At 46.8% G+C, this 27,496-nt stretch overlaps 1 protein-coding gene across 2 annotated transcripts in view; it reads right to left on the bottom strand.

Moving 5' to 3' along the window:
- The window catches only part of LOC139059863 (uncharacterized), a 111,462-nt gene that overhangs the window by 20,440 nt on the left and 63,526 nt on the right, over positions 1-27,496 (bottom strand). For both annotated transcript variants that reach the window (XM_070538334.1, XM_070538335.1), the window contains 3 exons: positions 23,082-23,972; positions 13,159-13,238; positions 10,905-10,949 (listed from right to left, as the gene is read on the bottom strand). In XM_070538334.1, the coding sequence (XP_070394435.1) occupies positions 10,905-10,949; positions 13,159-13,238; positions 23,082-23,972 (1,016 nt within the window). The remainder of the gene's footprint in view (positions 1-10,904; positions 10,950-13,158; positions 13,239-23,081; positions 23,973-27,496) is intronic.

Here is a 27,496-nt window from a genome sequence, read left to right as displayed (position 1 = left end):
TCATGTAACGAAGTTCACTTTTAACAGACCATGCTACAATGGACTATCAGCCACAGCAGACGAAATTAGGGGCATCTTTTTTTCAAAATCGGGCGTATAAAACGGACCTTTGCCATGTCGACATGGGCTGACAACTTATCTGCGAGGGCCAGCTGACGATCGCGGCTCAATATCACAAGACATGGGGCGGGGAGGCAAGGGAGCGGGGGGTTCTACTACAGTGGCTGCTGCTTACGACGCAGCCGCCATACCTTGAAAGCGATCTGTGATGTGCACCAAGTGCGTCTAGTGCCGGTAGCTTAGTATGCGTTGTGCTTTCAAAGTTTAGTTCGCGTTGAAGCGAGAGACAGCATCAAGGTCAATTCACTTGCTCCTGCTGCTATGCCTCTCTTGCATAATTTGCTATCGCAATCAGTTCTTTGCATTTCGGGCGAAACTGCGACTTTTTTGTTTTGTTTGTATCTTACTTTCGACATTCGTCAGTCACTCTTTGCAATAAAGTTGTTGGACATCACAACAAAAGTATTGGAAGTGAGGTGTTCCGGATATTACGGACTTCGGATAAAACTGACATTTTTTGTCGGATTATCAGGGCCCGCTGTAACGAGAGTAGACTGTATAATTGACAGCATCAGTTTTGGTGAGGAAGCCGCATTGTCCCCTACGTTGGCTCATAGCCAAGAGAAACCAAATACAAACTTGTTTATGGTCCCCAACCATTCTTTTTGGGGACCTCTCGATCATTTGAACATCCAAATGGAGCCACCACTTTTTCTATTAAAGGAATGTATAGACCGTTTTATTGTGGGCACCGGTACTTTGTGATTACAGTGCCGTTTATCGTCCAGGTGCCAGGCTGGTGTGTGGGAATGCACTGGATGGTGCACAGCGAACGTGCTACTGACGATGAGTGGTAAGTTATCGTGTTTCTCCGAGAAGTCTCAACACATCCTTGCGATTGCGAAAATTCTCGGGGTGTCATTACTAAGCTTGTGCTTAGATGTAGCCACAATACTGAAAGGTGACAGGCCTAGATGTGCTGCCACAGCTGATGTGATCGGAATAGGACGCGAGTAATTTCTTAACCTTGTCAACACGTAACGTACTGTACTTGTTCGAATCTAGGCCGATAGTCTTTTTCAAATAATCCTATACTAAACTCTAGGGTTGACTTAGATTCGAGAATATTAAAAGACGTGCCAGATTGTACTTCAAAATGATAAATATGGTACATAGCTAGCGCCATCTAGAGAAGTCAGTATCGCAGTTGCTACTAGCCATGTCAGTAGCCAACCAAGGTACACGAGTGACATCGACATTTTGCCCTGTGTCGTATCGGTATGGTGGCTAGCAGGAGGCACACAGTATGATTCGGTCTCTGGCATGCTGCATACGACGATTCGAGGAACATGGGACATGCATCCAAACAAAGCGAGCAGCGCGTAAGCTCCGCCCAGATGCAGTGCTCCAGCTTGCACACTCAGAACACTTCATATCCACGTCGAAAAGTGCAATAGTACTTATAAACAACTTTGTACAACACTGCATCAGTTTACGCAAACACTGGCAATAAAATTGAGGCTCTGCGAGTAACAGAACACTTCACAACGGCGCATTGCCCACTGACGGCTCTGCCCACAGCCAGCGACAGGGCTGGTAGACCTATCTCAGCGGGTGCCGCGTCTGACGGCACTTGCGATCCAGCCCAAGCTCGTCAAAGAGCACTTATTTTTGCCGAAACGATTAACACTCTACACTTAGGTCGCCCGTAATTAAATACAAGTGGTTCACTCAACGCAGTTGTTGCGAAGGGCAAACATGCAAACGAAGCAAACAGCCTTGCTCAGACGGCCGGTGCATGCTGTCTGGCTGCAAAATGCCTTTGCATTGTGGCTCCCGATCTCACCAGCAGCTTAGTCCAAGTATACTAGGCGCTGCTTTGCAGAACAAGCACACATTCGAGATAATTTTACTGAACTGATATGATAACTATTTCGTGTCGGAAACAAATTGCAGCCAGCAAGGAAAGAAAAAAAAAGAGTCAGTGAGAAATCGGCCCACCGGCGCCGCATCTGTGGAGGGAACATCGGAGAACTTCACATGCCAGCCATGCTGTCATTGGCTGCGGACAAATGACGGTGCGGTTGTCGGACATGCCAAACAATGAAAACCTGCCCGATTTGTCGCATGCCGGGTGTCTGATCTGGCACATCGGCATGGCAAAGCACCTCGATTCCGGCTGCTGTTCTAGTGCGTCGGATGCCGGATCGGACACTGAATCGGACCGTGTGTCTCTTGCTTAAGTATTGGCATGCGGTGTGTGGTATCATAATGGCACCAAACAGGCGATACCACAAACGAAAAGTGGTGCTAGCCGCAGAGTCATCGTCAAACATTCAAGCCGGGCAGGATGTCAACATCGATGAGAAAAACGTCCGTTGAATGAGAGGGCAATGGAAGTCACCATTTGCATGTGCCCAACGAGGAAATGATAGCAATAAGGAAGATACCGCATTTACTTGCATAATTATTGCACTTTTTTGTAAAAAAAACTGACTCAAATTCAGGGGTGCGATCATTATGCGAGTTAAATTTCCCGCAAAAAGAAAAAAGAATTTCATCTGGCATTTGCTACGGAAGGACAACAGGTCAACAAATAGGCGGCTGCCGCTGTATGTAGTGCGGGACACAAAAAGAAATGGTGGCTGGCAGAGCAAGCCGAACGCGCCGAACGCAATTTTTTTTCATCTCGTGGGTACATTACTTGCATTCAAGCAGTTTCTTCCGTATCAGTAATGAATATAAATAATATCGGCAAGTTTGCGGGAATAACATAGCCATGTACACTTTGAGGGGACAGAAACAGATGGGCGTGCTTAGCTGCCAGTGACATAGAAACGCATGGCCAGTGTGCTGCGGAAGCTGCGGCAGCTCTCTTCACTACTATCCTAATACGGCACATTTCCGCTAAGGGTGGGCGAATATCTTAGCTGTGTTACAAGCGTTGGCGTATGAATAAGGTACACTTTTAACATATCAGTGTAAACGTGGCTACTACAGTCAAACCCCGTTACAACGAACACCACATTAACGAACATTTCAGATTAACGAACTTTTATGAAATCCCGTGCCGACTGCTTATAGTTTCAATGTAAAAATATTTCACTACTACGAACTTCAGAATAACGAACATTTCAGAATAACGATCGTTATTTAATTTCCGTGTCATCTTAACAACACCTCAGTACTACGAACTCATATCCCGAAATGCGAGGATTCTTAGATTTCCGTGTATCCGTCACGGCAGTCGGAGCTCTAAGCTAGCAGACGACGCAGCGCGAAGAGCGGGCCGCCTTGCAACTTGCTTCCCGCAAAAACCTGAGATGGCGCGAAAGGAGAAAGATGCGGGCGGAGACTTTTTTTTTTTTTCCTTCTCCGTTGTGGAGGCAACGACGCACCAGGTTTTGTGAGTGGAGAGGCGGGGAGCATGGGCTCGTAAAACCTGAGACGGTGCGGCAGAAGAAAAAAAAAAGTAGTAATTAACGCTGTAGTGGGCCTTTTTTTTTTTTTCCTGTTGCGGAGGTGACGACGCATCACGTTTTTCTTGCTTGTTTTCTCAGTTGTTCGCGTGCTGTCACCCGTATCAGGCCTGTCCATCTTGTTTTTCTTCTGGTTATAGAAGTGCGTGCCGGCGATCGCGTTGCCATGAGCTCAACAACTCTAAGCACGGCGAAGAAGCGAAAGCAGTTTTCTTTGAGCGAGAGAGCAGAGATTTTTCGCGAGATAGAAGACGGGAAGAAACAAACCGTCGTGGCTAAAGAACGTGGAGTGGTGCGGTCGACGATCGCCACGATTCTCAAAGATAAGGAGAAAATCTTTAAGCACCAGCAAGAATCTTGCTGCACGTTACGGCAGCACCCGAAGACCGCGACGAGTCCGTGTCGGCCACAGATGCGTTGGACTGCTTGCGAAAACTCCGCATATTTATAGCCAAAAGCGGCACAGCGGCCGAAGGCGTGCATAAGAATGCGGACGGTCTGGAATCGTTCGTCCTGCAGAGTCTGTGCTGCACCGGTCAGAAGACGATCACGGTCTATTTCAAATAAATGTGCCTTGTCTGACGATCACGTGTGCATTGTGTGAGAAACGAGTTCAAGGAGGTACCGTTTCAAAGGTAGGACGCTTGCGTTACTGAAATGCTATTGTTATGGCTAATTTTTGGGCTTTCACTATAAAGACCTTTCAGAATAACGAACATTTTCCCGCGGTCCCCTGAAGTTCGTTGTACTGAGATTTCACTGTATCATTGCCGCGTGCGATTTGTTGCGTGCCCACGAGTGCAGATGAACAGAATGAAAAGGCGCCTTTTTGTTTTTGTTGACCACAACCATTATAAAGCCTACCCATAATAAAGGCAAGTTTGGTTGTAACTTTTTTTTTGTCATAGAAGTGGGGAAAGTGATCAAAGGAATGAAATGGGGCATCTGCTTAAGAATGTTTGGTGCGTGCAGACCGCTTGGTTGTCTTGAAGAGTCGTTTGCATAGCAGTCAACAGATGGTAAGCGCGATCATTATTAGCTAGACTTGGCACATGACATATCGCTGCGGCAAGTTCTGGGTGCAATCATTACATGAGAAACAAAAAATCGAATTTTGACGACAAAATTTAGGGGTGCGATCATTACGCGAGTGCAATCATTATGCGAGTAAATACGGTAAGCGCACAATAACAGAGAGGAGCTGATCACCAAGGTTGCGCTGCATTTCGAAGCGTACGAGCTGTGCTGCACTGTCTGTGCATGTGCATGCGTAGGAGCTCGGACGCGTGCCTCCGCAAGCGTACGAGGCTAGCAGCCATGATGACATAGAGTGAGCTCGGCATGTTCATATTATATAAAGACTGTTTTCATTTTGTAAACGCTGTCCTCACTTTTTTGTTTAGCTTACATTCATGGCAAGTGTTGTGACGCGAAGCGCCAACTGATAAGACAAGACTATGCATTGACGGGGAACCACGGAACTGCCTTTATTCTGATGGCAATCGCTTATATACACTTGATATAATTGACAGCGCCCCCTATACACAACACATTCCCCCTCATTAACAAAAAAAAGAAAGGAAATAAAATCAATCCACTTTCGCGCACTCACTTCACATCACATGAAACGAACGACGTTCTTACTGTCAGGTAAGCTCGTAGTCTTGATATCGTGCTGGCACTCTTCTTGTTCGTTCCGGCCTGGTGCGAGATGGTGCTGTGGTTGTGGCCAATTGCGATCGAGAATTGTCTTGCTGATCGGGAACCTCTAGAATAGACTCCATTACTGTGGGCTGTGCACCGTCAGAATGGCTGGCGCTTCCCTCGATGTCTTCTGATGGCACCATTTCAGATTGATTCTCGACGGTAGTAGGGGTATTTTGCTCCGCCATCTTCCCTATGTGAAGATCCAGGTCGCAGGAAAACCCCGAGGCTGCACTGCGTTGCGCTGTAACCGCGTCAGCTAGTGCCTGTCCTGTCCCAACTTTACCAATTACTGTTAGTTTTGATGCATTCCATTTCGTACCGTTTGCCAGCAAAAACGAATTCGTGCCCACTCGTCTCTTCACCCGGATCGGCAAAGAAAACTTGTGTTTCGTCTTTGGTCCGCCTTGCTTTATTTTTACGAAATCTCCTGGCTCAATGGTAGACGCTCTGGCACCTCGTTTTTCATCGGTGTACTTTTTTGTTCGTTGTTGCTGCTCCTTAACGCGCTGTTTCAACTTTTCCATGGCGGCACGCGGCTCCTCGAAAAATTCCCTTTCTGGGAGGCCAACAACATCCAATCTTGTTTTGGGTCTTCTTCCATGCAGTAGGTAAGCCGGTGACGCTCCTGTAATTGCATGTGGGGTGGCCCTGTAAACACCCAGGTAGTCCCAGATTGCCTCCTTCAGTGGTCTTCGTTCCAATGCCGCAACCTGAATATATTCCTTGAGAACGCGGTTGAACCTCTCAACCTGACCATTGCATTGCGGGTAATACAATGTTGCAACACAATGCTGGATTCCCCGATCTCGTAAAAACTGCTCAAAACATGTCGACATAAACTGACGCCCATTGTCAGTCACAATGCTTTTCGGATACCCTTCTCTTGCAAAAAGTTCCAAAAGCACTTTCACTACTGCCTGTGCAGTGATTGTGGACACAAATGCCACCTCGGGCCACTTGCTGTGGTAATCAATAATAGTGATTGCAAACCTGCACTCCGGAGGGGCTCGCTCCATCGGCCCAACGATGTCAATTCCCAGCTTTTCCCACGGCTTCTCGGGCCACTTTACTGGCTCCAATGGGGCCATTACGGTTTTTGCCGAATTATCTGATGCTTTGCAGATAGCACAATTGCTAACCAGCGATTCCACATCCCTGTCCGTTCCGGGCCACCAGTACTGTTCCCTTAACCGTTGTTTGGTCCTTACAATGCCTGGATGTGATTCATGTGCCATCATGACCAGCCTGGAAGTGAGTGTCGATGGGGGAACGACCCGTTCCGCGTGAAACAGTAGCCCGTCTATCACCGACAGCTCTTCTTTTATACGAAAAAAAGACCTTACATTTCCAGCTAAACAGCCCTTTTCCGGCCATCTGGACATAACATGCTGCGCCACCTCATTTAATAATGAATCATCAGCTGTTTCTGCTTGCAACTCACTCTTAGTGATCATGCTGGAAACCACAGCAACTACTTCCTCCACCGGTTCGTCCTCTGCAGAGGTCAAAGGTAACCTAGAAAGTGCATCCGCAACGGCATTGGTGTTCCCCTTTGTGTACTGCACAGTGAAGTTGTATCTCAAAAGTCTAGCACACCAGCGTTCAATACGCAGTGGGCGTCTTCCAACCCCATTTGTGGACAGCAGTGTCACCAAAGCCTGATGATCAGTTCGTAAGACAAACCTGCGGCCCCACAGATAAACGTGCCAATGTTCGCAAGCCCATAAACATGCCAGCGCCTCTCGTTCCCCGGTAGAGTACTTGCGTTCTGTAGGAGTTAGTGTCCTCGAAGCGAATGCCACTGTACGTACTTGTCCGTCGACTACCTGCTGGAGCACAGCTCCCAGTCCATATGCCGAGGCGTCAGTGGTCACTTGTACAGGCAAAGACTCATTGAACATAGCCACCACCCCGCATGATGACAGCATCTCCTTGATCCTGCAAAAGCTATCATCGGTGCTCTGATCCCGCACGAACTTCTGTCCTTTACGAAGAAGTCGTCGCAGCGGCTCCATCACCTCTGCATAATTGGGAAGAAAATGTGAGTAATAGCCTACGAGCCCAAGGATAGACCGCAGCGAGACTACATCGGCAGGCGTTTGTGCTTTAATCACAGCATCCACCTTTGACTTGAGTGGGGCAAGACCACTTGCACTCACACGATGACCCAAAAAGGAGAGTTCCTTGACAGCGAACAAGCATTTCTGATTTAGCTGCAGCCCCGCCTCAGCGATCCGATGCAATACCTCGCGAAGGTTACGGTTGTGCTCGTTCTTAGTCTTTCCAAAGACTATGATGTCGTCGATATAAAACAACACGCCCTTGCAGCCTTTCAAGATTTCTTGCATCATTCGCTGAAACGCGGCAGGTGCCGATGCGAGGCCAAAACACACTCTGCGGAACCTAAATAAGCCTTCGTGCGTAATAAACGTCGTTAATTCGCGACTATCTTCGGCTAATTCCACTTGATGGTAGGCTGCAGCAAGATCCAGTTTTGAGAACCATGCTGCTCCGCTCAGCGCATGCAACAGTTCCTCAGTGTGCGGCAAAGGGAATCCATCAATGACTACTGCTTTGCTCGGCTCGCGTAAATTGACGCATAGACGAATAGTTCCATCCTTTTTCTGCACAACCACTATAGGAGACACCCATTCCGCAGCACTGACCTTTTCTATAATGCCTGCATCCAATAATCTTGCCAGTTCAGCCGCTACCTTCTCTCGCAGCGTCAGGGGCAAACGTCGAACCTTCGCTGCTACTGGTTTTACATCTGTACGCCGCTTCATAGAATGTACGAAGTTTTTCGCTAATCCCAACTTATCAGCGAAAAGAAAGGAAAACTCACATAATTCAGGAGGAAGCGACTGGGGGCTGACCGTGATTTGCAAACACTCCAGTGTAGAACCGATGATGTGCAATTGCAGCTGGTGGACCCCATCCAGTCCTAGTAATGCCATGCCTTGGGGAACAACGTAAAATCGAAGGCAAGCCGAGTTGTTCCCGCGTACAACTCTGGCTGTGAACCATCCCAAGACCGGAATTTTCTTCTGTGAAAAATCCCGCAGCGTCGCTGAAGCCGCAGTCAAAGGAAAGCTGTTGGCGAACTTGGCTCGATAAACGTGGTCTGGCAAAATAGACACCGACGACCCAGTATCTACCAGCAACTGAAGTTGCTCATTCTCAATAACGACGTCAACGACCAAAGTCCTTCGTTCCACTTGTCTGACCACCAGTACAGTGAGCACGTCCTCCTCGCTAGCGCCGTCGTTTCGGACTGTCCGCACGTCCCGCTCTGCCAACCTGCCACATACCGCTCGAAAATGTCCCATTCTGTGGCACTGGGAACAACGTTTCCCCCGTGCTTTGCATTCCTGTGAATTAGCTAGGTGCCTTGTAGAGCCGCACCGGTAACACTTGCATACCGGCGTCATTGCCGCGTCGCTGTCTGGACTTTTTCCTTGAGATACATGCTGCACTATGTCCGTTTGTGACGACCCTTGGTCATAGATCGCAGCCCCCTCCGCTGCCTGCTCGTACGTCTGTGGCATTTCCACTGCCTCTGCGAGCGTAAGTTGTGACCCCTTCACGAGCAATTTCTGTCGCAGCTCAGTGCTCCGTACTCCGTCAACAACCCTGTCTCGTAGAGCCGCTTCCAAGAATTGCCCGAAGTCGCACGTCTTTGCTAACTGTCGGAGAGCACTGACGTACTCTCGTATCGGCTCGTTCGGCAGTTGCCGACGTAACGTGAATCGACGTCGCTCGACCAGTACGTTGACGGTGCTTGAGAACTGCCGCTCCAATAGGCTCAACGCCTCCGTGTAACTATCCCCTTCACTTGCCTCCGTCCTGTCTTTTCCTGCTGGTTTGCTTGTCTCCGGCCCGGCTTTTGTCGTGTCTGACGTTCGTGCCGGCTCTGGGCCCAATGTGCGAAAAACACGGCGTCCCTCGACCCCAAGTCATTGCAGCAGAATGGCCTTTTTCCGTAGTGGCGGTTGCGCGTCCATCCCCGTCGCTTCAAGAAAATTTGTGAAATCATCGCGCCACTGCTCCCATGGAATTGTCGCATCTCCAGGAGTCTCCAGGAAAGGCGGTAATGGCGGTAGTCCGTACGCTGCCATTTCGTAGGTGACGCCCCTTGGAACAGCACGGAGCCCGGTAAGAAAAAACAGTTCGTCGCTAGCTCGCTAGCTTCGCCGACTGCGCCAGATTGTTGTGACGCGAAGCGCCAACTGATAACACAAGACAATGCATTGAAGGGGAACCACGGAACTGCCTTTATTCTGATGGCAATCGCTTATATACACTTGATATAATTGACAGCGCCCCCTATACACAACAGCAAGTTTTTTTATTTTTTCTGGCTTCGGACATTTTAGGATCGGCTTAGAATGAGGGCCGGCCTAGATTTGAGTAAATACGGTACATGCTACGTGTTGTCATTTTATGCCTAGCCTTGAACTCTACTAGGCTATTATTCTGGTGTCAACAATCAGAGGTGTCTCTGTACATCATGCGGGGTGCCGCATCAAGATAGATATCCCAGTCCAGATAACTAGCGAAGCTCAGGGGAAACACATTTTACTAGCTTTCATGTTCCTAAAGTTCCTGCAGTACGATTTTCTAAGCATTAATTACCTGGAACCCAGGCAGCAAGCTTTACAAAATAGAGAACTGTAACAGAGCTCGACCGGAAGGGGCGTTAACATGGAGTACTCCATAAAATGACCTGCTGGTGACAGTGGCCATGAACATGCCACAATGAACCAACGCACGTGACACACTGAAAGAATATGCGCACTCTTTTGGTCTTGAGTGATGCCTGGGCAAGGGCACCTCACTGACTTGAGAGAGATGAAAAACAAACTGCTCTCTGCAAATGTAACTTTACTTTCTGAAGTAATAGAGCACACAAAGCACGGTGTACGCCATACTAATATTGCATAGCTTTCACTACACTGCCTCCTAATGGTGAAACAAAAATCGACACCAACAGCCTACCTTCACGTCCACTGCAGGATGAAGGCCTCTCCAGGCGATCTCCAATTACCCCTATCTTGTGCTAGCTGATTCCAAGTTGTGCTTGAAAATTTTCTACCTTTGTCACACCACATAATATTATGCCGTCCTCAACTGCATTTCCCTTCCTTTGGCACCCATTCTGTGACTATAATGGTCCACCGGTTACCTGCTCTATGCATCACATGGCCAGTCAGTCCAGCTCCACTTTTTTCACTTAATGCGAACTAGAATATCGGCTACCCTCGTTTGCTCTCTGATCCACACCACTAACTTCCTGTCTTTTGACAGCACGCCTAACCTTTATCATTCCATTGCGCCTTGCCCGCTTAACTTCTTCTGAAGCTTCTTTGTTAAGCTGAAAGTCTCTATGCAATATGCTAACACCAGTACAATGCAATGACCATACACTTTTCAAGGATATCAATAAGCTGCCAGTGTTAACGTGGTAATGCCTGTTGTGCATGCTCCAACCATTGTTATTTTTATGTAACTTCCTTTCTCATCATACATGGTTAATATTTATTTTTTTTGTCGTTTTAAGCTCGTGCAGGTATGAAGTATAGCCCTAACAAAGAATAAAAAGTAAAAATAAATGGCGAGATGTGTAAGTGACGGGAATTAGCAGAGAGTGAAACTTACCCCATGTGAGCTAAGAGCAAGGCGATGTGTCCGCGAGGTAAAGTGCTGCTCCAGGTGGCATGAGAGAATGAAAGTGAACATCATTAGTCATGCACCTTCGAGAAAGAAATAAACACACAGACCGCACAAGACTGTCTCCGACCACTGCAGTAAAGCAACGGCAACTGTGGCATGCACTCAGCCACAAAGGGTATTTTCCGGCCTTCTTACGATTTACCAGTACTGCCAGCATTTAACCACATGCCCTGATTAGCAAGATTAAACTTTTCTGAAGAGAATGAATGGGAGAAAAATGTGTTTTCCTCAAACAAAATTACTAACAATGGCAGAAGTAAGCTAATGTGTATAATCACTTATGAACTAATTAACTATATTTTCTAATTAGCTTTGCAACTAAGAGCACACATTCTAACTGCATAATGCAAGGGTGTAAGGGAACACCCACTAAGTAGGAGCCCTCAAATAGCACCACTTTTTAAAATATTATTTGTATATTATAAATAATAGACAAATTATAAGAAAACTAATGCGTTTTATGACAAGAGTTTACATATGTATATCTGGTAACTGGCACTAGTTGCGTGAGAAGACACACACTGTAAAAACATGATACGGAGTTACAGGATACTTGGCATATGTATTGTGTATACATACAGTACGCATAAAACATGAGCTATAAAGATGTTCACGACAGCAAAAGTTAATTTAAGAGAAACCAACAGTGCAATGTGTTAACCAGCCTTTCCATTCATTTCTTATACAGTTGTATCTTGATAACTCAAACTCAAATTTATGCAGTTTCCCACTATGAGCACTGCAACAAAATCGAATGCTGCAGTTAATTAAACAGCGGTGGGAATGACAGGTGACGAACAGAACGTAATTCTTCTTTGTCACAACACCCTCACCTTCGACGGCCTGCACGTGCCCCTACCTCTGCACCGGCACCACCAGACCCACCAGCCCGGCAGCAGCTTAGCCCCACTCCCTGAAGTTTTGTTTTCTGCTGTCATCGGAAAGCAAGCGTTCACCAGCATGGGCAGTTTCATGGTCCTCGCTCGCTGTGTGCTTGTGCGCCGCAATATTTCACGACTCGCACTATTCGTCCATCGTGCTATAGGGCATGAATACTTCAAGAACAAGTCCTTCTTTTAATTTGTACTTCGTTTACTTCGAACAAAAAATTTGCGGGGCCCTTCAAGTGTGAATTATCAAGATTTCACTGTGATAAGAAACTAGAAGGTTCGCTGAAGCCAACAGGGCAAACTACTACAGACAAATCAATGTCCCTTCGCGCTCATGCTGAATGAAGTGCCGTGCCGTTGGTGTACACTAAGACACGAGACTGTTTTAGAATAGCCCTTGTAAACAAACACTAAGCGTCTGTGCCCCCCACGTGAAGAAAAAGCATTCGTTTCACTTTCATTGCACATGGCTGTGTATGTCATGTTTCTGTGCCTTATATACACTATAGTGACATATACTATTTGACGAGTCTAACATGCATAGCATTTATGCATGCTTAGAAATCAGTGTCAAACGAAGCAGTTATCTGTGGCTTCTTGCCTCAGTTTGAACTGATGAGATCACTGTGCTTTGATTTTGCTGATTACCATTAGATAGTGAAGTAGGCTTCTGCTTCCTTTGAAATCTACCTGAATAACAAGTTATGACAGGAGAACCATCCTAAAATGCAGTGCAACGGGACGGTACAACAGAAAGGAAAATGAACATAGGTGCAAACTAACAACCGAGTTTCTTGAAGCCAGACCCACAGGTATATATATCCAAAATATGCGCACACACACCGTTAAAAGAAAAAATTGAATTCGTTACACAGGAAGTGATCTGCGAACAGAAAGTGAATTAGCCCAACATTCAACTCTTTAAAACAAATTACGAGCAGCCAGCCCACCCGATTTCAGACGTCATTTGGTGATTCTGGCATCCACAGGCGTGACAAGATGCATCGGCATAGAAAACATGTCACAGCTAGTAGTTTGTCTTGCTTTAAACTGCTTTGACACTAGGAACCACATGGCACAGCAACCTCTTTTGTTGCCATGCTTGCCTTCCCGTACGGTGAGCAAACCATAGCGTTATGCAAACTGCTCGCGTGGAATGTAGGTAAAGGCCCATATGCTATTCTAAAGCTGTCTATTAAGACTAGCAGATTTCCTTCCAGCATTGCAAGTACGAGCTCCGTGCTTTGTCCATCTTATTATCACTATTGTCACTGCAGTCACACACTCACCTCATGGTACTCCTGATTCGAGTGCAGCACCAGGTTGCAGGTGTGGCAGTTGTAGGTCCCAGGCGGTGACCCCCTCAGCCCTGGAAGAACAAGATGTTGCAGCACAATCCAGTTACAAAATCACTCGCGACAGGCACTGAACTGGTGAACAGGAATATTGACTTTCCTATCAAAATAGAGCTCTCTCCATGAATGTGTGTGCATCAAACAAAAAAATTAAATTTTGGAATTCCTGTGCCAAAACGTAAATCTGACTAGCAGGCACGCCGCAAAGGGGGTACTCCAGGGTAATTTACACCCCGTGATTTGCTTTGAGGTACACATAAATCTAAATACACGACCATACATGATTGAAATGTGGCCACCGCCACAGGGATTCGAACCCGCAACCTCAAGAAGTTTGGCAGTGGAACGCCATGGTCACTCGGCTACCACGAGGCGGGCAAGAGTATAAAAAAAAATAAATTTAATAGCTGTGTGCATCAACTATTGTGCTAGTCCTTATTTGTACAAGTTTTCTTTTACGGTACGCACACACACACATCAACTGATTATAGAAAGAAAAATATTGATTATCAAATCATACACTTCTGTTAAATTATCCTGCGCAATTGACATGCAAAAAACATAGTTCAAATTACGGTTTCATGGTCCAAGAGCAATACCTGTTTCATGCACTTTAGTAGGGATGTGTGAATACCACATACAGTAAAACCTCGTTAAACCATACCTGCTTAAACAGTAGTTTCGTCTTAAAGTAGTAAAGTCAAATCTCCGACTCAGCGGCCATTGAATATAATGTGTTTTGTATCCGCATAAACCGTACCAGCTTATTGCGTACGTATTGGTTAACACGTAGTGTTTCCACTTTTCATCGCGCAATAACGGCGGTGCATCGTCTCCATCGGGCGGCCCGGCAGAACAACTAGCCTCAGAGATTGAAACAACGGCCTCCAAGCGCCCTGTGCATTTGCGCATGTAGCCACATCAACATCAACATCATTTCGGTGGCATGCCAGAGGGCGTTAAGGCGTAGTAAGTAAGGACTCGCGTTGTGCTGAAGCTCGGATAAAAAAAAATGCCGGATGCTCAGCATAGAATAAAAATTAGACATCATTTCTGCTATCGAACGTGACACGAAGAAGTCGGCGCTGGAATGCGTTCAGGGATCTGCTGTTGACTAAGGTGGGTAGCATTTGGAATGCAAAGTTGCTCAGCAGTGCTGCTGCAACCGCGAAGAGATGCCGGCTATGCGGTTCGACTTTTTGCCATCGTTGCCTCTGTTGTTGCCGAAGTGTCGGTAGCAACAGTGATGAGGACGACATGGAAAGCTACAGCACGGGCGATTCAGGCCCAACAGTGGCAGAAGGTGTGCGTTATGTCAGCCTCATGAATGCAAGCGTCGCGACGAGAACAGCCCCCCAGCAATGAATAAGGCGCCCTGCGACTTCTGCAGCGCTACCGCGCGTGCATGGAGACTACGTAACGCCGAGGAATCTGCCATGCAAGGGTTTGCCGAGAAGAGGGGGGCTGGCTGAAAAGCTGCCTCGCAGCTTCAGTAAGTTTGAGGCTGCTGTCGTCGCTGCTTGGCCGCCAGGCATCAAACGAAAATAACACTTTTGTCACGCAAAGTGAATCAATGCTGCATGTTTTTTTCCCCTTTCATCGCACTCTCTGTGAGTTCAGTTTTTGACAGGTAAGCGGTCGATCTCATGCTATTTCGGTTAAACAGTACTACCGTTTACTATGTGTGTTTTCCGAGCTCCAGCCAACTACGGTTTAACAAGGTTTTACTGTAGTAGGTTTTGAACTGAATATTGAATCAAATCAAGAAAAAGAAGCAAATTATCGAATTGAATATCGAATATCCGAAAATGCTTCACAAAATTTACAGCCAACAAATTTTGGGAAAGAAAATACAGTATTGCACATGCTCAAGATTCTCCTAGGATTGCATAACAAGAATGCAGCAAGCCACCAGTTACTTGACTGCATAGAAAATCAAGCTATACTGTACAGTCCACTCTTAAACAAAATTAGAATGCCAGCACAGCTCAGTTCTGGTATAAGAAGGTCCAAAAAATATTCTTTTTTATCAACATAATTTTTGTTGAATAGAATTGAGGGCTTTTTTTTCTTTTTGCCTCTGAAACGAATGAATTAGTGACGTTCTGATGTATTGAATACCAATGAGGTTCTCAGTTGAACAGAGGACCTGTCTCTTGCAGCAAGATTTTATTCATTACATAGAAAGTCTTGCTTTCCAGTTTTTCTCCAAGACGCACAATGGCTATCCCAACTTTAGGGCAGGTGAGGTATCGTAAGGCCAGCTTGCATGACAGACAACAGGACCATGCATCATGTGGTTTGATCACTGCTCCGTGCGTAGTCGGTACCAACGGTAAAATGCAGGCGCCCTCCAAGCCATTTCATTGTCAGGTTCAGTGTGATTTGCCACCTGTCAAAGATTCTGAAACCTGGAGGGACACAGCAAATTTACCGTGTCCGGTGAAGTTCTTTGCCGTGTGTCCAACACGATCTGCGTGCCTGTCGTGTGCTTTTTCACTTTCCACAACATGCACTGCTTTTGTTGCCGTTCCCTTTGTCCGCATCATGTTCTTTCGATTGGTCCTGTTGATCTGGACTAGCCTTGAGCTGCCAGAGGCAGACCCAGCAAATGCAGCACCATTCTGCAAACTGTGGCATTCAGGCACTCTGTGTGCATTCCCTGCATCGGGCCGACGGCGGGGCGCGCGCTCACAGTGACTAAATTTGCTACCGCATCGGCCAAGGCAGTAGCAGACTTACGCTTTTGGCGCACTCGGTGCTACTATTCGGATTATTCGCAAGACTGTACAATTTAGTTTACACGCATCTAGCCTATATGCGACCCTGAAACAGAAGTGTATCTGTAATGTATGTATAACCACTGCATTTAAGCGCTGTAGAAAAAGTGCGGTGCAAGTAAAGACTAGTTATCAAATATTTTTGTTTGGCAAACTCCAAGAAGTTAGCTAAATCATTCTAGTTTGCTTTGGTCATGCTGTAGAGATTAATTTAAAGAACCCCTCACCAGGTCCTTCTGGAAATTTCAATTACACATTACAATTTGTATCAGCAGCTCAGGGAGTGTTCTATTGCAAAAAGCATTAAAACGCTTTCAAACGTGATGTGCCATCTCGAGCATTGCACAAGTCAGTGATGATATCTAGTTGGGTCGCCTGCAAACACACCCTTTCACACACACCAAATTTGAAGGAGGGGAAGCAGTTGATTTTGTCGAAATTCTCGGTATTTTAATAATTTTTTTCTCGTGATTCTCAGGCCTTTCTTTACCTCAGAGCGAAATACTATGGAGAAGAAACAGTAAAAGCTGAGAGAAATCGTGGTTTTAGAACGCAGCTCTTAGGCGGCCATTCCTGCAGTGAGCATTGGCATAACCGAGCAGACAACGATTGCAGCGGCAGATGAAAAAAGCGGCGGGAGCGAAGAGAGTACAAGGAACAGGGGGGCAGTGGAACCATGAGGTGGAAAGCGGAGGAAGATATGATGAAAGTGTGAGGAGAAAAGCATAGTGCCGCGCATAAGGGGCTTCGCAGCGATGGCTACGAGATGGCGCCAGAGTTGCGTGCATCGTCTGGATGGAAACAAAGCGCTCCAAGAGCGGAGGTTGTCTGCGGCAGCTGCTGTGAATCGTGCCCATGCATCACCCACAAGCTGCCTCTCGCGATCTCCCAATTAGCAAGGCCATACGCCACACTTCGTCCCATTTGCAACGCGCCGCACGAGACAGATTGTCCGTGCCAGCAAATATGCTGCAAAATGAAAGCATGTATAAAGATGCGCTCAAATTTTGCATTAAGGAGTATCGTAATTGTTGGCGAATTTCTTTAGTGCATTGTCATCAAAATAGCGAAGAAAATTGGGCAATGGAATGTGTTGTCACATGACCTTCCGTTCATGCAGAGAGAGAGAGAGAAAGGCAAAGGAAAGACAGGGAGGTTAACCAGAGATTATCTCCGGTTGGCTACCCTGTACTGGGGGAGGGGAAAGGGGAAGCAATAGGTGAGAGGGAGAAGGATTAAAAAAAAAGAAACTACACACACACGCACGTACACACAAACTGTTTCTGTGGGCACTGTCATGCAGCCCGCAAAGGCGTTCCTACTGTGATGCAGTGCACCGTACAATCCTGAGTCACACAGTGAAGTCACAATCTGTCAGAAAGTCCAGTGTCTTTTAAATACCGCAGCAGTGCCTTCATAGCCGATCGCGCTGATGTTCGCGTAGGCCAGTGTCCAAGGATCTTGTTTTCTGACAGTGGGCGCTTGTCCAGTTTGTCTAGGGTGGCTGAGAGGACTGCTCTTTGCGGGTTGAAACGAGAGCACTCACAAAGAAGGTGCGCGATTGTTTCATTGCACCCGCAGAAGTCACAAAGTGGGTTGTCGGACATTCCGATAAGAAAGGAGTATGCATTTGAAAATGCTACTCCAAGCCATAGACGAACTAGAAGGGTACAGTCGCGTCGTGGAAGTTCGGGCGGAATACGGAGTTGTAAAGTAGGGTCCAGGGTATGAAGTCGTGCACTTCTGAAATCGGATGAATTCCACTGAGCTAATGTCAGGTCGTTTGCCACTACGGCAAGTTTTTTCGCTGCGTCGGCTCTCGAAAGAGGCATGGCAACGCACCTGACGCCGTCATGGGCAGATCGGGCAGCTGCGTCTGCTCGATCATTGCCGTGTATGCCGCAGTGACTAGGCAACCACTGATATATGATATCGTGTCCTTCGTCAACTATGCGATGGTGTACTTCTCTGATCTCTGCGACGAGCTGTTCATGTGATCCATGGCGCAGTGCTGAGAGTACACTCTGTAGGGCTGCCTTGGAATCACAGAAGACTGACCATGCATGCGGTGGTTCCTCCTGAATGAAATGGAGAGCCGCACGCAAGGCTACCAGTTCAGCAGCTGTCGTTGATGATACATGCGACGTTTTCAGCTGTATTTCGATGGATCTTGTTGGTATCACCACAGCAGCAGCTGAACTTGCAGATGTGACTGAGCCATCGATGTAAACGTGTACGCGGCCGCTGTGCACCTCATGTATAAGTTGTAATGTGGTCTGCTTCAGGGCAAACGACGGCATGTTAGCCTTTTTAGTGATTCCTGGGATGGTGAGGCGTACTTCAGGTCTGTGCAGGCACCATAAAGGTGTGGATGGTCTTGCTGCAGGCATGTAGTTCATTGGCAATGAGGTGCGATTGGCAACAATCATACGACTGATAGCTGCGTGTGGCCTTTCTGCGGGTAGAGCGGCAAGGTGGTGAGAAGGTAGTCGGGCAACGTGGCGAATATGCGCTCTGAGAGCGTCGGTTACCAAGTACGTTGTTATTGGGTGATCTCGAGCTATGACAATCGTTGCCGCTGTAGACGCACACCTCGGAAGGCCGAGACACGTCCTTAGGGCTTGAGCTTGTAGTCCCTGGAGTACACGCAGGTTTGTTTTGCAGGTGTTTCCAAGCACAGGGAGGCTGTATCTTGCGAAGCCGAGGAACAAGGCGTTATAAAGCTGCAGCATTGATCGCACCGATGTGCCCCATGACTTTCCGCCGAGAAACTTGAGGAGATGTATTATTGTCAGCAACCTCTTCTTTAGGTACGAAACGTGCGGGCTCCATGATAGGTCGCGGTCGATAATTACCCCTAAAAAGCGGTGTTTACGTGCATGTGCAACTGCTTGGCCGTTGACACTTACAGAATAACGCTTCATTTCCTTCCGAGTGAAAGAAACAAGGCAGCATTTCTCTGAAGACAGCTCTAAGTTCTGTTTTCGCAAGTACAGTGATGTTAAGGTAGCTGCCTTTTGTAGCCGTGCTCGTACCTGCAGTCGTGTTACAGCAGACGCCCAAATGCAGATGTCGTCGGCATAGATTGATACTTGAACTGTGTTGGGCAAGCATCTGACTAGGCCAACGAGCACTAGGTTGAATAGCGTCGGGCTCAACACTCCGCCTTGCGGTACTCCACAGAACGTTTGGTGTTGAGTCGTGGCGCCTTCTTCGGTCATCACGAAGAAATGCCTGTCAGTCAAATAACTGCACAGCCACTGAAAAGTGCGGCCACCGATTCCTGCTTTAATCAGAGCCTCTATAATGGCATAATGTGCTACATTGTCATAGGCGCCTTTTATGTCAAGGAATAATGCCGCAGTGAGTCGTTTCATCCGTTTTTGATGTTGAACATACGCGACCAAATCGATGACATTATCTATGGATGAGCGCCCACGCCGGAAGCCAGCCATAGCATCTGGGTACACGTTGTAACTTTCCAGGTACCATTCCAGGCGCGTCAAAATCATTCGTTCCATTATTTTCCCTATGCAGCTGGCCAGAGCGATGGGGCGGTACGATGACAAGTTTAACGGTGATTTACCAGGTTTGAGAAGTGGAACCAAGCGGCTGCATTTCCATTCACGTGGAACCAAACCGTTGCGCCAAGACTCATTGTAAAGGTTTAGCAGCATGAGGCGTGCATTCTGCCCAAGATTGGCGAGCGCCGCATAGGTAACGCCGTCCGGCCCAGGTGACGAAGAGCGCCTGCAAGTCGCTAGTGCCGCTTCAAGCTCCTCCACCGAAAACATTACATCCATGCGGGAGTCCCGTGGCACAGGAGTGGCACATGGTGTAAGGGCGCGTTGAGGCTGCGAGCTGGCAAGTCTTGAGCAAAATTCTTCGGCAACGTCTAATTCGCTGCGACCTTGTTGTAAAGCGAGGGACTTAAAAGGAACACGCTGTTGCGGTGATACACGAAGTCCACGCACAGTTCTCCATATCTGAGATAATCGCTGACGTGGATCCAACGACTCGCAGAAACGTTTCCATCTTTGAGATTGAAGTGCGTCAATGCGGCGTTGAATCTTCTTTTGCATCCGCCTTGCCTCTCTGAGATCATGGATGGATTTGGTTCTCCTGTATCTTCTTTCAGCCCGCCGGCGAACTGCTCGTAGTCGCTGCAGTTCGGCTTCAAATTCTTCGTATTTCGGGAAAGGCTGAAAAGCACGCGTAGTATCTTGCATGGCTTTTTGAATTTCGGTTTCCAGACTTGAATGGTTCCCTCGCTGACATACTTCCTCCATGTGCGACCGAAACGCCGACCAGTCAATTCTCCGGAGTGTCGTGGAGGGGCATTTAAATAGTCCCTTGATCTTCAGGTACGTCGGAATGTGGTCGCTTCCACGGGATTCGATGTCTGGAAACCATTGCACGTTTCTTTCAAGACGCCGAGAAACCAGGGTCAAGTCTAGGCAGCTGCTGTATGTAAGCCCGCGTAAATATGTTGGGCTACCATCATTGAGGCAGTGAAGGTCGTGCTGTGTGGCAAAGGATGCTAGTCTCCTTCCCCTGGAGTCCATCTTCAAGCTCCCCCAAAGCGGATGGTGAGCATTAAAATCTCCGGTGAGAATCGTAGGGTGGTACCTTGGTATCACCGTAAACAGCAGAGATCAGAGCTTAAGGGGTAACGCCGCCCTCGAAAACCAAAAAACTGCGAAGAAGCCGATTTTTGAAAAACTATATTTTTGAATGATATGTCTAATAAACTACCAGTTCTGTAATTATCAGCACTTAATTCTACCACAAAGTACAAAAAAAAAACTAACGCTACATTTGAGGCCACAGCGGTCCACAAAACACACGAAAAATGCCGAAATGGAAGTCAAAGTTCTCGCACATGCCATTCCCGGCCAACGCGGCCTGCCTGTGCCATTTTGGTGTCGTTTTGACCGTGAATTCTTTGTCTCTGTTTTACTCCTTTACAAAATGGCATCGTCGGTGCAGTTGAGGTGCTATTTGTGTTTTCCCGCGATTCGACGCGGAACGCTGATTGGCCGGAGCAGCGCATTCAATTCCGGTGGGCTAAAGCGCGCCTACCATTGGCTGCTGCGCGGGCGGCGGTGGCTGCTCCCTTCGATGCCGCGCCCGCCACGCTCGCGTCTTTGTTGCCCCCTTGGTCCGTCCGACTCAACAGACGTCTGCTTGTGAGCTGCGCTATCTTTTAGATCATTTTCTCGGCTTTTTTTTTTTCGCTAGTTCTTTGTTGCACGCGATGCCGGCAATGAAGCCCAAGACAGTGCAGATGTTCGGTGCGCGGGAGCGTGATATGCGACTTGTACGAGCATCGAACTTCCGATTTCCGCAGCGAGTGCCGACTGCGTAAGCGCTTGCAGTGGTGGAACTGTGCTGTTGGCTGTTGCCAGTCGAGAATCCGACACATTGAGTCACAAGAGCTAATTAGAAGCTTCGCAGGAGCTTTCTAATAAAAAACACAGTTGTTCAACTTTATGGGCTGTTTTCTCAGAATGGATTTTTTCGCTAATAGTGGTGCTGGGGAAGGCGATATCTCAAGAACCACTCCTCAGATTTGTGTGCTGTTTTTTTATTCTATTTCTGAATGACTTTACCAGGGTCTAACAAGCTTCTTATGAAAGCTGGTGCAGTTAGCTTATAATAAGCAATTAATTTTTGATGAATGTGGTCATTACTGGCTACGCCAAATTCAAAGTTGTGTTGAAATTTTTTGGAGGGGAAATTAAAAAAAAAGGCTTTGTAGACCCCTGGTATATCTATTAAGGGATCATCACAGTGAATTTCAGCTTCCTGCGATATCCTGGGATTTCTCCAGGCTTTTCCTCAGGCATATACATGAACCACCTAGTTAGATTTCAATAACTCTGGAACAAATAAACACATCTTCATGAAACTTTGCAGTTCCTCATAGTTTGGTGGTGCGAATGTACCCTGAATGTTTCATCTGGATATCTTAAAAAATAAGAAGCTCGGTCTCCAGGGTAGCCTCCCCCCTTAACCACAGTACCACATTTCCATCCCCCTCCCCCCCCCCCCAAAAGCAAAGTGAGAGCGAAAAAGGAACACTAGTGATGTGATTTGTTCTGCAATAATGTGGCAGTGTGTCTGAGCACTCCTATTAGCTGACGCAGATTTAATTCACTTGGGCACTTTTTCTCCTGCGTACACGTACTGGCGACCTGCACATTTTACATGTTTTTAAGACTTCAAGATCTGTTTATCTCACATTTCTTCAGTTTCTCCATCCTATTCTACGCCCAATAGTAATCGGGACATGATTTACACAGGATAGGATGATCTATTGACTTGGCAGCGGTGAAGCTATTTCGCATCGTGCAATTTGACAAGTGCACAGGTGGATACCTTTCAAATAATCAATGGGTGCAAAGGGCTAAGAAAAGCTTGGAATGCCGAGGTAAGCCTACCCACAGAAGCACCTGCAGTAATGCACTGTGTGGGACGTCACCGTGCTCACAGCCACAGTGCTTCCTTTGAGGATAACCGCGCATGGTCCCTTGTTTGAATTTTCAGCTGCTTTTCCACCATACAGCAGCATAGCAGTATGCCGACACAATTGCCACCCCGTGATCTACACAGTGTGACCATCTGATTGCAATGCCCAAATACGGTGGGATGCATTCAAAGTATTCTATAGACTGGATATCTTATTTTATGACAGTAACGTCCATCACTTCTTATTCCCTGTGCATGAAAATTTCAGCCTTTAGCAGGATCAAGATAGTCAAGTTTACTATATTGAGCCCTGTCAACCATAAACGCACACCTATTCGAAATGAAAATGGGTAAAAAGACTGCCTGCATCTTACAATTAAATGCAAAAGTAAAAGAGCCTTCAGAGCCAGTGTGATCACACCTGCTGTCAAAGGATGGCAGTGGAACAAGTTTTTGTGTACACAGGCTACAAGAGCCCACCACTTTCATTACAAAAGCTTTCGGCCACTTTCTCCTTTTATAGCAGCTGTATGCTCAGGGAGTGCATACTTGGTGGAGCACAATTAGCAGTGTTAATGCCAGTGTTCAGAAACCAGCACATCGTACCTCTGTCCCTGGAACGTGATCTCGATCGTCTGGAGCCCCGAGACGACTCGCTGTGGATTTCGGGCCTTCTCCGCACTGGTGGAGAATCTCGCCGCACGTACCTGCGCAGCGGGGAAATTCGACGCACGCTGTGCTTTGGGTCCCTCGGGATCGCAGCTGGCCTCGGCCCGAGTCCAGTTCTGGGCCGGCCTCTGGAATGACTACGACTGCGGCTGCGTGACGGCCGCCTACGTTTTGTTCTTGAACGGTCGCTGGAGTTGCCCTCGCGGTCTTTCTTGGCGTCCTCACTTTTTGCCTCTTTTTGGTCTTTCGTGGTGGTGCCTTCGGAGTCAGTCTTTGGCTCACCCTTGGCTTCGGCATCGGTTGAAGCACCTTTGGCCTCTGATGTTGCGACCGCATCATTGCCACTGACGACAGGGGCATCTTCTTTGGTTTCTCCGGTGCCGTCCCCTGCACTTGCAAGTATGGTTTCCTCGGCGCCTTCGACTTTGGTGCCATCTTCAGCCGGGCCCCCTTCGGGCGCATCCTTCTTGGTGTCGTGAGCCTTAGCTTCACCCAGTGAAGCCGACTTTCCCGAGCCCTTGGCATCGCTCTTCGAAGTCCTGCTGCTCCCTTTAACGCCATCTTTTGGGGCATTCGAAGTACTACGGCTGGATCGTTTCCTGAATGATGTGCCATCTCTGGAGCGGCTACGGCCGGAGCTGCCATGAGCAGCACTGTGGTTACGGTCCCCTCTTCTGGAAGGGCCGTCCTTGGAACTGGTACGAGCCTTCCGGTCCCTCGAGCCGCTCCGACCCCTCCGTGCACTGCTGTGGGAGTGGTCCCTCGGATGCCGATCTCTCGAGTGGTGGCCGTCCTTTCGCTCCTTGTCTGTCGCTTTGCTTGCTGTTCCTGCAGAAGTAATTGTAGAGCTTGGGACATGACAGATACAAGCACATTCTCAGAAGGTAGAAAAAAAAAAAAGCTTCTACAAGCAGAATAAAAATCGTTGAAAGTACACGAAGCAAATGATTTTACTGAAAAACCAGAACAGCAATAATGTGGCTAGTGTCTGCGTACAGACAGATGGCAGTGGAACAAGTTTTTGTGTACACAGGCTACAAGAGCCCACCACTTTCATTACAAAAGCTTTCGGCCACTTTCTCCTTTTATAGCAGTTGTATGCTCAGGGAGTGCATATTTCGTGGAGCACAATTAGCAGTGTTAATGCTGTAACATTAACTTGCAATTAACAATATGTAGCCAACAGAGAATGATGCGTGGGAAAGTGTGAGGGAAATTAATGGTTCTCTAATGAAGTGTAAAACTAATCATCTAAGGGTAAAATATTGGGATACTTTTCTCAGTCACAAAAACCATATAAGGGGAAATCAGAAGACCAGCTGCCACTTGCGGGAGCCATATCCACAATTCTGCAGCCAATTTCCTCTTCACTTTCCTTGGTTTCACTGTTTGATTATTTTGTAAAGCTGTTACTTAAACATTGAGACCTTCTGTTCCCCTCGTTCTTCTTACTGTTGAGTCTCCGTGTGGTGCGGAAGAACACTTTCTCAAAGCCTCCTTGTCAATAGTGAAATTTTGTCACATAAGCTAAATCCACTAGATATGTGAACATTATTTGCATGGCAAATTGCGGTCTGATTTTAGATAAATGAGCAAAGCATTACTAAATAACTAAACTCATGTATATATAATATATATATAATATAAATAATAATAAAAATAATACCTTATCGATGACTTGAGTATAATACAATGCAAAAATCGGGCCTGCCAAAGCTTATAGGCTTGAACGTCACTGCCTGGCAGACAGCGACAGAGTGATCAGTAACATGTTATTAGTTTGTAGACAACAGTGGAAAAAAAAAAAGAAAAAAAGAAAAACATATGACAGGCTTCCGATCACGCATTAATTTGTCTAGGAGCCTTTCTGAGACCACATTTCATCTTCACGTCTTGTATGCTTTGGGGAAGTAAATTAAGCATTGCGGGGACATAATAGTTACGGAGTCTTCAGCCGTATCTCGTCTTACAGTGGGGTGTAACATAAGGATTCTTTGGTCTCAGGCAACGAACAGGCACAAAAGATACTGGCTTATCCAAAAATGCTTTTAAGACAACAGTTTCTAGCAGCAAAGAATTGAAATCAGGTAAAGACGAAGTCCTGAACACATCAGTTCGGGGGAGACATCATATGCAACATGCTTCAGAATACCACGAAGGACGCAACTGACCCGGTTTACCAAATGTTGAGCACCATGACCATATGTAGACATCCCATACTGGATTACACTGTAGCATAAGGCATGTACTACAAGCTTTTGGACAGACAATGGCATGTAAAATTGAATATATAAAGCACAAGACACTGCGCGAAGTTTTTGGCAAATATGTGTGAAAAAGGAACCCTGAACCACTCTTACCATCGGCCTTGGTGAAAAAAAGACATTCCACAGATAGCATGCACTTCTGTGAATATCTTAGCCATATTTCGCACTCGTGCACAAGTGCCTGGGGCTCACAAGTGGAGCATAAAGTCCCCTTTTTGTCAAACGCTTGCTTTTCGCCACTACTGACATCAACGGGCAGATTCCTACAGAGCGCCGCTATTGGCTGATAGTTGACATCAATCAAGAATGGTGTTTGGATTAGTGTGCTTCTTCCTGCCGTTACTGTGTTTATTAATATTACCGATGCATTTTACCAAACAGGCTGTAATCAGTGAAAATCTGTGTTTCGAATTTCAATAAGAATTGTGTAGTTCCAGAATAAGCTGACTGTCGTCTGCTCACACTTTGCTGTGCCCATCGGCATAGGAAGGAAACTTTGGCTACACCGTCAGGTCTCGCTAGTTTCAATCAGTTTCAAGCACTCATCTAGCCTCGCACGATGAAATACTTAACGTCAGACCACACCGGATGCTCATTCTTGGCTGCACGCGGTTATACACCTTGGCGGACATCGCTTCGTATGGAGTAATTGATAGTGCTTCAAAACGCACCATTTGGATGCGGCTACTATCCGTCGGTCTAGCTGGTGCAGAACAAAGCCAGCCCACACCTTGCAGTATGGCCAGAATGGAGCACACGAGCACAAGCACACGCTCCAGCCCTACTAGGCACATAGCAAATATTGCGCTACAGTGGCTATACGCACTGCAGTTAGCCACTACAGCTGCACAGAGCTGTGTAGCTGCATCTGCTGCATCGCAGGGTGCCGCGACAAGCCCGCTTGCTGCAGCTTGCCGAGGTCAAACGCGCTCTTTGATTTGTCTCTGTCGGTGATGTGGCTTCGAAAGTCTGCTTGGCCAACCCAAGCACTAACGCCTGATTGGAACGGGTCCCCTGCCTCCCAAGTTGCACACCCTCAAAGTGCGTCGCCATCGTGGTCGAAGCTAGCTATGTTCGGAATCCTTGTAATGCGAGTCCAGAGAGCGGCATCCATTGCTTAGCTGACGTGCACACTGCCAATGCATTCGTGTCGACTATGTTTCGTTCGACCCTCGTAAATTGTGCAATTGCTATAGTACAGCAAAAGTAAGTGTGCTCCTCGTGCCACTCGGTGACAGAATAGCCACGCGTAGCTATCTAGTATGCTGTAGTTTATGCGTCAAAAAGTAAACTGCAGATTTCAGCTACAAATCTCACTAATAAAAGAGTTTGCGCGAAGAGAGACAATAGCAAACGTTTCGAATGCGCTATCTACCTCCACACGACGCATGGATGCACAACGATCACAAAGGCAACTAAGGTGCACGAAACTGCTGCAAGAAAGCAAAAAACTACATCAAAATGTTAAGAAAATGTGTCCTCAGAGGCAAAGGACAACATCCCAGGTGAGTTTTAGGTGCTCAAAGTAATATTTAAATGTTTACAATAAATGAAACATTGAGCTCCGTTTTCTCAGCTTTCATTTTTTGTGCAGTTGCTTTCAGTCATCCCAGTGCCATTTCACAACGAATGAAGACAAAATCATTCTTTCTTTTGCACTTAGATCCTGAAGCATTGACGAACGCAATAAAGCTGTCCATTTTTAATTGCACCTCATAAAAAATTTATAATTGATATTTTGCAAAATTTGTTAGTAAGATAACATATAGGAAAGTTCAAAAAATATTTTATGCTCATTTCGGCATTTAGAAAATAAACCAATAGCTTTATTACACAGAATGGGCCTTTGTGAACATGTGGATGTGAAAATCTTGGTGAACTTATGTGTGATTATTTATTAATTTGGAGGTGACCATTACAGGCTGTCAATTGTCGTAAGTCGATAACTATAATAGATGGCACAAAACTAGTTATCATTTATCAGGGTGCCTACCAAGTTGACATTTCCAAATTCCCCGAGTTTTCCAGGTTTTCCCTGAGTGCCTTTGCAAAATTCCCTGAGTGATGCAGAACTAGTTTTATGTC

This window comes from Dermacentor albipictus, chromosome 5 (assembly GCF_038994185.2).
Source record: "Dermacentor albipictus isolate Rhodes 1998 colony chromosome 5, USDA_Dalb.pri_finalv2, whole genome shotgun sequence".
Lineage (NCBI taxonomy): Eukaryota > Metazoa > Arthropoda > Arachnida > Ixodida > Ixodidae > Dermacentor > Dermacentor albipictus.
Note: the sequence above shows the minus strand (reverse complement) of the source record. Positions and strands in the feature narration are given on the sequence as shown.